Raw genomic sequence first — 12028 nt, forward strand, 5'->3', positions numbered from 1 at the left:
AATCTTCTCTCGTTATGTCTGTTGAAAAAATAGTTTACAGAAGACCGGGGGGGGGGGATGTTTAGGTCTCCGATCTTGCTGCCTCTGACCAGGTCAAAGAGAGGAGAAGGTTTGGTCTAGTGTATACAGTATCAGAATTGTTCTATTTAAATAGCTGAGAGAGAAAGAGTAAATATCTGTTGAAACATTCGTAGTGTGAACCGTGTGGTCAGATCAAAGTGCGTTTGTTCTTGTAGTAAAATACACCCTCCCTACATCGTGTCTGCAATGTCATCAAAGGCTCTCGTGTGGTTTCAACTTCTTTGTCAGACGATACTGATGACCGGCAGTGTCCTATCGATGGAGTCTAATGCTACGGAGTTTGACTTTCTTAGACTGCATCAAGTACTTCTAACAAATTACAGGTAAAATTTGATTTCTTTTAAAATTATGTTGTTTTTAGCTCGTTTACCTTGTGAATGTCATTGCGCTATACTAAATCATAATATACAGAGATCAACAAAAATTTCTTGAACGCTTTCACCAAAGATGCTTGCGCTCCATCCTGGACATATAGTGGCAAGACCGCACTACAAACAGCGATGCCCTTGCGAACGAAGGTATGGACAGTATAGAGGGACTTCTTGTGGTTCGACAGCTAAGCTGGGCAGAGCACGTACCACGTATACCAAAAGCTCATATGCAACTAGAAGGAAATGAGAAGGCTCACACACTCGCCAAGAGTGGGAGAACAAACTCACAAATAAACTCTGCACTCTATCCAGAAGAAATGAAGAAATTAATTTTAAATAAAATAAACGAGAAATGGATGAGCTCTCATCCAAACCACAAGAAAGAAGATGCTTACTATAAGCTATCCCGACAAGATCAACGTCTAATCTTTCGACTCAGGACCGGACACAACAGAATGCGATAACACATGTCCTTACTTCTAATCTTTCGACTCAGGACCGGACACAACAGAATGCGATAACACATGTACTTACTTCTAATCTTTCGACTCAGGACCGGACACAACAGAATGCGATAACACATGTACTTACTTCTAATCTTTCGACTCAGGACCGGACACAACAGAATGCGATAACACATGTACTTACTTCTAATCTTTCGACTCAGGACCGGACACAACAGAATGCGATAACACATGTACTTACTTCTAATCTTTCGACTCAGGACCGGACACAACAGAATGCGATAACACATGTACTTACTTCTAATCTTTCGACTCAGGACCGGACACAACAGAATGCGATAACACATGTACTTACTTCTAATCTTTCGACTCAGGACCGGACACAACAGAATGCGATAACACATGTACTTACTTCTAATCTTTCGACTCAGGACCGGACACAACAGAATGCGATAACACATGTACTTACTTCTAATCTTTCGACTCAGGACCGGACACAACAGAATGCGATAACACATGTACTTACTTCTAATCTTTCGACTCAGGACCGGACACAACAGAATGCGATAACACATGTACTTACTTCTAATCTTTCGACTCAGGACCGGACACAACAGAATGCGATAACACATGTACTTACTTCTAAAAAGAAGAGGATTGCGTCCTACGCGTCACGCATGTTAACCAATGACTTAAATTCGTTCAAATCATTGGTTTTTAGCTTTCTCAATGCATTGTGATCCTATCACTTGTCTGTACCAGTTAAGAAAAGAAAGCATTCTCAATGCATTGTGATCCTATCACTTGTCAGTACCAGTTAAGAAAAGAAAGCATTCTCAATGCATTGTGATCCTATCACTTGTCAGTACCAGTTAAGAAAAGAAAGCATTCTCAATGCATTGTGATCCTATCACTTGTCTGTACCAGTTAAGAAAAGAAAGCATTCTCAATGCATTGTGATCCTATCACTTGTCTGTACCAGTTAAGAAAAGAAAGCATTCTCAATGCACTGTAATCCTATCACTTGTCAGTACCAGTTAAGAAAAGAAAGCATTCTCAATGCACTGTAATCCTATCACTTGTCAGTACCAGTTAAGAAAAGAAAGCTTTCTCAATGCACTATGATCCTATCACTTGTCAGTACCAGTTAAGAAAAGAAAGCTTTCTCAATGCACTGTGATCCTATCACTTGTCAGTACCAGTTAAGAAAAGAAAGCATTCTCAATGCACTGTAATCCTATCACTTCTCTGTACCAGTTAAGAAAAGAAAGCTTTCTCAATGCACTATGATCCTATCACTTGTCAGTACCAGTTAAGAAAAGAAAGCATTCTCAATGCATTGTGATCCTATCACTTGTCAGTACCAGTTAAGAAAAGAAAGCATTCTCAATGCATTGTGATCCTATCACTTGTCAGTACCAGTTAAGAAAAGAAAGCATTCTCAATGCATTGTGATCCTATCACTTGTCTGTACCAGTTAAGAAAAGAAAGCATTCTCAATGCATTGTGATCCTATCACTTGTCTGTACCAGTTAAGAAAAGAAAGCATTCTCAATGCACTGTAATCCTATCACTTGTCAGTACCAGTTAAGAAAAGAAAGCATTCTCAATGCACTGTAATCCTATCACTTGTCAGTACCAGTTAAGAAAAGAAAGCTTTCTCAATGCACTATGATCCTATCACTTGTCAGTACCAGTTAAGAAAAGAAAGCTTTCTCAATGCACTGTGATCCTATCACTTGTCAGTACCAGTTAAGAAAAGAAAGCATTCTCAATGCACTGTAATCCTATCACTTCTCTGTACCAGTTAAGAAAAGAAAGCTTTCTCAATGCACTATGATCCTATCACTTGTCAGTACCAGTTAAGAAAAGAAAGCATTCTCAATGCACTGTAATCCTATCACTTCTCTGTACCAGTTAAGAAAAGAAAGCTTTCTCAATGCACTGTAATCCTATCACTTGTCTGTACCAGTTAAGAAAAGAAAGCTTTCTCAATGCATTGTGATCCTATCACTTGTCTGTACCAGTTAAGAAAAGAAAGCTTTCTCAATGCACTGTGATCCTATCACTTGTCTGTACCAGTTAAGAAAAGAAAGCTTTCTCAATGCACTGTGATCCTATCACTTGTCTGTACCAGTTAAGAAAAGAAAGCTTTCTCAATGCATTGTGATCCTATCACTTGTCTGTACCAGTTAAGAAAAGAAAGCTTTCTCAATGCATTGTGATCCTATCACTTGTCTGTACCAGTTAAGAAAAGAAAGCTTTCTCAATGCACTGTAATCCTATCACTTGTCTGTACCAGTTAAGAAAAGAAAGCTTTCTCAATGCACTGTAATCCTATCACTTATCTGTACCAATTAAGAAAAGAAAGCTTTCACAATGCACTGTAATCCTATCACTTGTCTGTACCAGTTAAGAAAAGAAAGCTTTCTCAATGCACTGTAATCCTATCCCTTGTCTGTACCAGTTAAGAAAAGAAAGCTTTCCTTTCTCAATGCACTGTAATCCTATCACTTGTCTGTACCAGTTAAGAAAAGAAAGCTTTCTCAATGCACTGTAATCCTATCACTTGTCTGTACCAGTTAAGAAAAGAAAGCATTCTCAATGCACTGTAATCCTATCACTTGTCAGTACCAGTTAAGAAAAGAAAGCTTTCTCAATGCACTATGATCCTATCACTTGTCAGTACCAGTTAAGAAAAGAAAGCTTTCTCAATGCACTGTGATCCTATCACTTGTCAGTACCAGTTAAGAAAAGAAAGCATTCTCAATGCACTGTAATCCTATCACTTCTCTGTACCAGTTAAGAAAAGAAAGCTTTCTCAATGCACTATGATCCTATCACTTGTCAGTACCAGTTAAGAAAAGAAAGCATTCTCAATGCACTGTAATCCTATCACTTCTCTGTACCAGTTAAGAAAAGAAAGCTTTCTCAATGCACTGTAATCCTATCACTTGTCTGTACCAGTTAAGAAAAGAAAGCTTTCTCAATGCATTGTGATCCTATCACTTGTCTGTACCAGTTAAGAAAAGAAAGCTTTCTCAATGCACTGTGATCCTATCACTTGTCTGTACCAGTTAAGAAAAGAAAGCTTTCTCAATGCACTGTGATCCTATCACTTGTCTGTACCAGTTAAGAAAAGAAAGCTTTCTCAATGCATTGTGATCCTATCACTTGTCTGTACCAGTTAAGAAAAGAAAGCTTTCTCAATGCATTGTGATCCTATCACTTGTCTGTACCAGTTAAGAAAAGAAAGCTTTCTCAATGCACTGTAATCCTATCACTTGTCTGTACCAGTTAAGAAAAGAAAGCTTTCTCAATGCACTGTAATCCTATCACTTATCTGTACCAATTAAGAAAAGAAAGCTTTCACAATGCACTGTAATCCTATCACTTGTCTGTACCAGTTAAGAAAAGAAAGCTTTCTCAATGCACTGTAATCCTATCCCTTGTCTGTACCAGTTAAGAAAAGAAAGCTTTCCTTTCTCAATGCACTGTAATCCTATCACTTGTCTGTACCAGTTAAGAAAAGAAAGCTTTCTCAATGCACTGTAATCCTATCACTTGTCTGTACCAGTTAAGAAAAGAAAGCTTTCTCAATGCACTGTGATCCTATCACTTGTCTGTACCAGTTAAGAAAAGAAAGCTTTCTCAATGCACTGTAATCCTATCACTTGTCTGTACCAGTTAAGAAAAGAAAGCTTTCTCAATGCATTGTGATCCTATCACTTGTCTGTACCAGTTAAGAAAAGAAAGCTTTCTCAATGCACTGTAATCCTATCACTTGTCTGTACCAGTTAAGAAAAGAAAGCTTTCTCAATGCACTGTAATCCTATCACTTGTCTGTACCAGTTAAGAAAAGAAAGCTTTCTCAATGCACTGTAATCCTATCATTTGTCTGTACCAGTTAAGAAAAGAAAGCTTTCTCAATGCATTGTGATCCTATCACTTGTCTGTACCAGTTAAGAAAAGAAAGCTTTCTCAATGCACTGTGATCCTATCACTTGTCTGTACCAGTTAAGAAAAGAAAGCTTTCTCAATGCACTGTGATCCTATCACTTGTCTGTACCAGTTAAGAAAAGAAAGCTTTCTCAATGCATTGTGATCCTATCACTTGTCTGTACCAGTTAAGAAAAGAAAAGGGAGGGGAGGGGGAGGAAGAAAGAAATGTCTGTGTAAATATTACAGTAATCGCTTTTTTAAATGCAGTTTATATAAAAAAAAGTATGACTTGAATTCGAACTCGAGGGCTCAAGCCATTTTGAAAGCACTAACCACTGCGCCATCGAAGTGATTATGAAAATAGAAGGTTTTATAGATATCTATTGTTAACGACCTAATTCAGTATAAAGGGGACTAATTCAGCTTATACTACCACATGTCAAGTACAATTTCTTTCCCTTGTTGATAACAAACAAAATAATAAATTACCAATAGTCCGTTAACTAATTTTTTTTATTTTATTGATTCTTGTTTTGTCGGGTACAATAACTAATTGCTGAAAGTTTCAACTTGACCCGAGATGGGTGTGAGAGAAATGACGTGTACAAACTTTTTACCAGACTGTCAGAGTGACCTTTTAAATGCTTTGTAAAATAGTAGGCTATCTATCACAATTGATCCTGTCTACTATTCACGGGGTTGGGTGTACTTAGTTGATCAGATAATTGGGGCACTTTCAACTTTCACTCTCATAATTCAACTATGTCTGGACGTTGTGCACTTGGAATTGCATAGAGACGCCCCTGACACTCTGATACATGGCCTATATTAGAGCGGCGCCCCTGACACTCTGACACATGGCCTATAGTAGAGAGGCGCCCCTGACACTCTGACACATGGCCTATATTAGAGCGGCGCCCCTGACACTCTGACACATGGCCTATAGTAGAGAGGCGCCCCTGACACTCTGACACATGGCCTATATTACAGCGTTAATCTGTCACACAGGTAGGTCTGTTTATCCCCCTTTCTTTGCTTAATAAATTTGATGAGCTTTTAAACCATGTACATCGCCCCATTGCAGCAGACACATGCGCCCTCTGAGCAACCAGTCAGCTTCCATCACTGTATCGCTCAAGTTCGATCTGTTATCTGTCTCTGATATTGATGATGTTAAACAGAGGATCTCTGTCTTGGCTGTTGTCAGTGTCCACTGGTGAGTATTGACTAGATACACACTTTTTCCAAATGAGTCTGTTTTATAGTACATTCTTCTCTAATGTCTGCCTCTAAGACAAGTCTAGGTCAAGTCTTAGTCAAATCTAAGTCAATAGTTCGTGCTTCGAGAAAATGGGCGATTTAAAATATTTAGAGATGTAATTAAAATGCTCATTCTCTTAGAGTAAATGATTATTTGTAGCTATTCTCAATCGGAGACTTATAATCAAACGAAATATTTAAAAAATCAAAAACTTTATTCTGTTCAAGGCAGTTCTTTAGCAAAATTATCACAAAGAAAGTTTCCTTTTTTTTTTTTCGGGGGGGGGAGGGGGGATGCTATATAATTTAATACAAGAATATGTGGATGTCAATTATGGTACACTATTAGAGAGAAGGGAAAAAAAGGGTAACATCGTTAAGTTGTCTATTTAAGTTTTCTTTTCATCGTCTGAGCATATATTTGGCAAGGGCTCTTCTTTAGCGTGTGCCGCTATCTTCTTGAAAGCTCTTTCAGAGGCCATCTTCTTTTCTCTAAAAGTAAACTTAGCTTAACTCGTCGCGCTGTGTTGTCTCGCTACTCGGTACCTTTTAGACCTTTTCAAAGTACATCTCTAGAACATGATTACATTTTTTTTCCAACAGTGGAAATCTCCAAATTAACCATTATCTCCCCATTTTTCAAAGGTTAAAAAGAAAACTTCAAAAGTATTTCACGAAAACTATGAGTAGAAAGGCTACGAAATAAAATATTTTTGGTAATAAGTTAATGTTAATGCACTAATAATGATAAAGACAACAATACTTTTTTTTTTAAATAGGAAAGATAAAAACTTAATGTGGGAGCCACGACACTACGGAGGATTGGATCGCATGTATTTCAGTCAACAACAAATCTGGGCGCCGACTGTGTACATCGTGGAGTCTCAAACCAAGGGCCCCACTTTGTTCAACCTTCCCACAAACCACTTAGTCGCTCCAGACGGTACGGTTATTTTTAGCTCTTCGGGAATATTGGAGACGTCGTGCAGCTTGGACATGACGTACTTCCCCTACGACTACCAATCCTGCAAATTTGGCTTCGGGGTACTGGACTCCTCAAAACGGGACATTAACCTAGTATCAGACCCCAGAGGCCCGCAAAAGGCGTCAGCTTTTGTTCCTGATGGAGAATGGAATATCCATGGGTTCTCAACAGCTGAGCACTCTTACGGAAGCAAAAACTACGAATTTCAGACATTGTATGTTATCATGAAGCTCCAGCGGCGTTCCACTTACTACGTTCTGAACGTCATCGTCCCAGCCGTGACCGTGTCCATGTTGAGCTTAATCACCTTCGCTGTCCCCGTGGAGAGCGGCGAGAGACTTGCCTACGCGCTGACCAACCTGCTGTCCCTGTCCGTGTACATCACCTACATCGGTAGTATTATCCCGTCCTCTTCCGTGGACCTGCCCATATTACTCCGATACCTGGTCTCTCTCTTCCTCATCAGCTCCATGTGTGTGGTCATGACGGTTGTCGTCATCGCCATGCGCTGGAGCCGGGTGGTCTCCTCCTCGGACAACTACAAGTCCATCTTCATCTTCGGGCTCCTGCTGAACATCCGCAGGAGCGACAAAAGGTTCGGGACGCTCTGTCGCAGAAAGCGCATCGCATGTGTGGAGTACAAACTCCCAATACCGGCGGACGCTCCTGGTTTGAACTCTGTGGAACTACAAAATCTCTGGGACACTGTGAATGAAAAGTCGTTGGTCGACACGCCTGCATTGCTGAAAACTTCATCAGAGCTTCTTCACGGAACGAAGCCAGTCAACAAGGAAGTGATCAAAACGAGTCACCACAAAAAATCTCCGAGTTGTCACGAAGGAATGCACACATCCAACGATGACTGCATGCCGAAGAGAGGTCACGAGGCTTGTCCAAACTATGAGTTGCTGGAGGCCGACATGGATCCTGATGTTCTTCGGTTATGTTCCCGTGTAGATTTGTTTAGCTTTTTAGTTCTCTTTGCTATATTTCTTATAATGACAATAGTATCATTTGTACAATTAAACAGTCAACACTAGACTGAAATGAGCATGTGAGCTTTAATTTGGCTTGTGCTCACCCAGTTAATTAGTTTTTCTCTCTTCATTATTTTAAGTATCGAACTTCGATTTATTTCTATTACATATAACTATTTTATTGTTCAAAGTGTTTATACCTTAGTTAATGATACAGTCTAGATAACACGAACTGATAATGAAGACATTTCCTGTTTCTTTTCTTCTTCTTTCAAACAATGTGTTTATATAAGTCTCTTTTGTTCATTGCAAACAATGTGTTTATATAAGTCTCTATAGTTCATTGTAAACAATGTGTTTATATAAGTCTCTTTTGTTCATTGCAAACAATGTGTTTATATAAGTCTCTATTGTTCATTGTAAGCAATGTGTTTATATAAGTCTCTTTTGTTCATTGCAAACAATGTGTTTATATAAGTCTCTTTTGTTCATTGCAAACAATGTGTTTATATAAGTCTCTATTGTTCATTGTAAGCAATGTGTTTATATAAGTCTCTTTTGTTCATTGTAAACAATGTATTTATATAAGTCTCTTTTGTTCATTGCAAACATTTTTTTTTAAGTTAATCATTCTTTTTCATAGTGGACAAAGAGGATTTATCCTTTGTCTTCAAATCTTTTTATTTAAAAAAAAATAAGCCCAATATTGATACCGAAAGAGAGAATAATAGATGAGTCGATCGAGCACACAATGATTCAATTTTGTCAGAATCTGCTTATCTGGGTCGCCATAACCAGGTTGCGAAACTAATTCATCCGCTCAAAGCAGTGGTCTCATTTACAGAGAAATACGCCTCCTGGCTACATATAGATCAAAATAGAACATGGTCTTCTAGTCAACCAATGTCACCTATTACTGGGATAGACCTACATTTACAGGTACTACTATCGACTGCTTATTGGCATTGAAAGTAGGCCTAACATTTTAACAAGTTTTTTTTGTTTAAATAACAATTCCTACTTTATGAAGCTTGTAATAAGAAATAAAGGAACACTGAAGAGTAACCTAAAACAAGGCTTTATTAAACTAGAACGACACATGAACTGACGAAAGAGACTTGGACAGTAGCACACTAAATCAATGTTGTGAACACATTCTCACGACGTTACACAAACATAAACAAATAGTAACTATTTCACCACATTCACCCCGCCTAGAATTAAAATAGCAAGTATAGTAATATAGTAGGCCAATAGCATAAATAAAAGAGAATGCCAGTGCCTGTAATACAATAGATCAATAAATAGTGTCGAAATATTAATTTCTCTTGTAAACAATAGTGAATGGTGATGCAAAGAAACCTAAAAACCAGTATCTGTTGTATGACTTATAAACAATTAATAGTTTCTGTTTTAAATATTAACAAATAGTGTAGTAAGTAGACATGTACGTAAGTAAGTGAACAAGTAAACTCTAGTATCAGTAGCAAGAGATAAACAATGCCAGTTTATGTAGAACATAAGTAGTGCAATAGAGGAACAACTCTAGACTCTATAGTTCGGTCTGGTTCTTCTCTCTCTTAGGTTGTAACGGGGTTGACTATCCTGTTCTACAGTTTGGGAGTCACTAGTGAGTTCCTGAGCGTCAAGTGGGGTATTTTCAAGAGGAAGCGCTCGGAGGTCCTCAGAGCCTACCAGGGGTTCTTTCCTTTCTTGTATCACCGTAGGGGTGTTGACTGGTACTTCCGTGTTTTGAGTTTCTGGAAGATATTCATTATCCTCACCCTGAGGGAAGAACGAAGGTTCGCTTGTTGTTGTGGATGGGGAGGGGGTGGGAGCCAAGCGTCTTAGAGAGACCGTCTCCTCTTTACCGCTGGGCAACCGTACCACGGCATATTGGGGGTTACACATCAGCAATTCGACTTCCTTCGTGAGAGGATCATACTTCGAAGATTGGTTCTCTCTTCTCAGCAACATTCGACCTGGGCTAGATAGCCAAGTGGGGATAGATATCCCGAAGGAGGATTTCCGGTTGAACCGGAAAACTCTCTCATGTGGAGTTTCGTTTGTTGCCGTAGATAGTAATTATCTAATCGAGTATAGGGCCTGGTTCAAGACAAGCTCCCATCTCGAGATCGGGAGATCGAGGTCTTTCAGTGCTAAAGTAACAGCGTTCCATAGAGTTTTGTTTAGTCGTTCAATTTGTCCGTTGCCTGAAGGATTAAAAGCGGTTGTTCTACTTGTAGCTATTCCCCTCTCGTGCAGAAAGGATTGCACCTCCCTCGACATAAAGGACGTACCTCTGTCAGAATGGACGTACTCTGGCATCCCAACTAAGGAAAACAGCTGATTTAAACACTTTATGACAGTAGATGAGGACATATCGGGACATGGGTAGGCAAATGGGAAGCGTGAGTATTCATCCACCATTGTTAATAAGTATTTGTTGTGAGTAGCAGATGGGAGTGGCCCCTTAAAATCGATGCTTACTCTCTGAAATGGTTGGGTAGCCTTGATGAGGGTGCCTGAAGACTGTTTGAAGAATCTAGGCTTCAGTTCAGCGCAAGTTTTACATTGGTTTACCACTTTGCGGACGTCCTCGCAGGAAAAAGGTAAGTTCTTAGTCCGAACGAAATGGAGGAGTCTCGTGACCCCTGGGTGACAGAGGTTGTTGTGTAACAGTTTGAGGTCTTCTCCAGTCATTGCTGACGCAAAGTGGTTTCTTGAAAAGGTATCCGCCGCAGCGTTTTGTTTCCCGGGTCGATATACGACGTCATATTGGAAACAACTAAGCTCCATTCGCCATCTTTGTATCTTTTCGTTTTTGATCTTGCCCTTGTTTTGCTGGTCAAACATAAAAGACACTGAGCGTTGATCTGTAACCAATGTGAAGGGTCTACTGATAAGGTAATGTTGCCATTTTCTCAGGGCTTCTACGATAGCGTATGCTTCCTTTTCGACTGCTGAGTGTCTGCGTTCGCTATTAGTGAGTGTTCTTGAAAAGAAGGCGACAGGACGGCCGTCTTGATTAAGAGTGGCGGCAATCGCGATGTCGGAGGCATCTGTTTCGACTGTTAGTGGTCGATTATAATCTATCGTCGACACAGCAGCGTTTTCAAGTTCAAGTTTTAGCTGTTTAAAATCTTCCTGTACTTGTTCAGGGGGGAGGAAAGGCTTTGTTGTTCACCAATAAATGGATCTTGCTGGAGAAATTTGGGATCCATTGAGAATAATAGGACAGTAGTCCAATCACCCGCTTTTGTGATTTCATGTCTTGTGGTGGAGGTAGATTTCTCAATGCTTGAAATCTTTCGGGGTCTGGTCTTAATTGCCCTTGTGAGATTTCGTAGCCTAGGAGGCATACTTTATTAGTCGCAATAGCACTTTTATCATTGTTGAAGGTGATACCGTACTTTTTAGCGGCATTGAGAAATCTCTGTAGATTCTGGTCGTGGCTAATGGAGTCAAGTCCGCAGATGGTAACGTTATCCACGTAAGCGAACGTGTCCTGTAGCCCTGCCTCCTCAATTATTGTGTTGATCGTCCTTTGAAATGCAGCGACTCCGTTTGTCACTCCAAAAGGAATGCGGCAAAACTGATAAAGCTTTCCGCCAGCCTCGAACGCCGTGTACTGCTTTTCATCATCCCTGGTCGTCGTATCTGGTGGTAAGCGCTTTTGAGGTCAAATGTACTGTACATTGAGTATTTAGATATTTCCTGCACCAGTTCATCCACTTTTGGCACGGGATACGCGTCGAGGTAAGTGAATCGATTGATGGTTTGGCTATAGTCGATAACCATTCTCTTTTTGTGCCTTTCATTCGTTGTTACAATTATCTGGGCTCGCCACGGGGACGTGGAAGGCTCAATAATTTTGTCAGATAGAAGTCTCTTGATTTCAGTTTGAATGAATTTGGAGTCAGGCATAGAATGTTTTCTAGATTTAGT

The 12028-nt window shown here is 39.7% G+C and overlaps 1 protein-coding gene across 1 annotated transcript; it reads left to right on the forward strand.

Moving 5' to 3' along the window:
- Nucleotides 1-60: 60 nt before the first annotated feature.
- On the forward strand, nt 61-8388 carry LOC106052540 (acetylcholine receptor subunit alpha-L1-like). Its single transcript, XM_013207935.2, has 3 exons — nt 61-404; nt 5943-6074; nt 6898-8388. Exons 1-3 carry the CDS (start codon nt 268-270, stop codon nt 8141-8143), a joined length of 1515 nt encoding a protein of 504 aa, XP_013063389.2. The 5' UTR covers nt 61-267; the 3' UTR covers nt 8144-8388.
- Nucleotides 8389-12028: the final 3640 nt, after the last annotated feature.

This window comes from Biomphalaria glabrata, chromosome 3 (genome assembly GCF_947242115.1).
Source record: "Biomphalaria glabrata chromosome 3, xgBioGlab47.1, whole genome shotgun sequence".
Taxonomy (NCBI): domain Eukaryota; kingdom Metazoa; phylum Mollusca; class Gastropoda; family Planorbidae; genus Biomphalaria; species Biomphalaria glabrata.

Coding starts and splice junctions, on each gene's coding strand:
- LOC106052540 (XM_013207935.2), top strand. CDS start 268: ATGTCATCAAAGGCTCTCGTGTGGTTTCAACTTCTTTGTCAGACGATA. Junction 405..5,942: donor GTACTTCTAACAAATTACAG/GTAAAATTTGAT, acceptor GCCCCATTGCAG/CAGACACATGCGCCCTCTGA. Junction 6,075..6,897: donor GCTGTTGTCAGTGTCCACTG/GTGAGTATTGAC, acceptor TTTTTTAAATAG/GAAAGATAAAAACTTAATGT.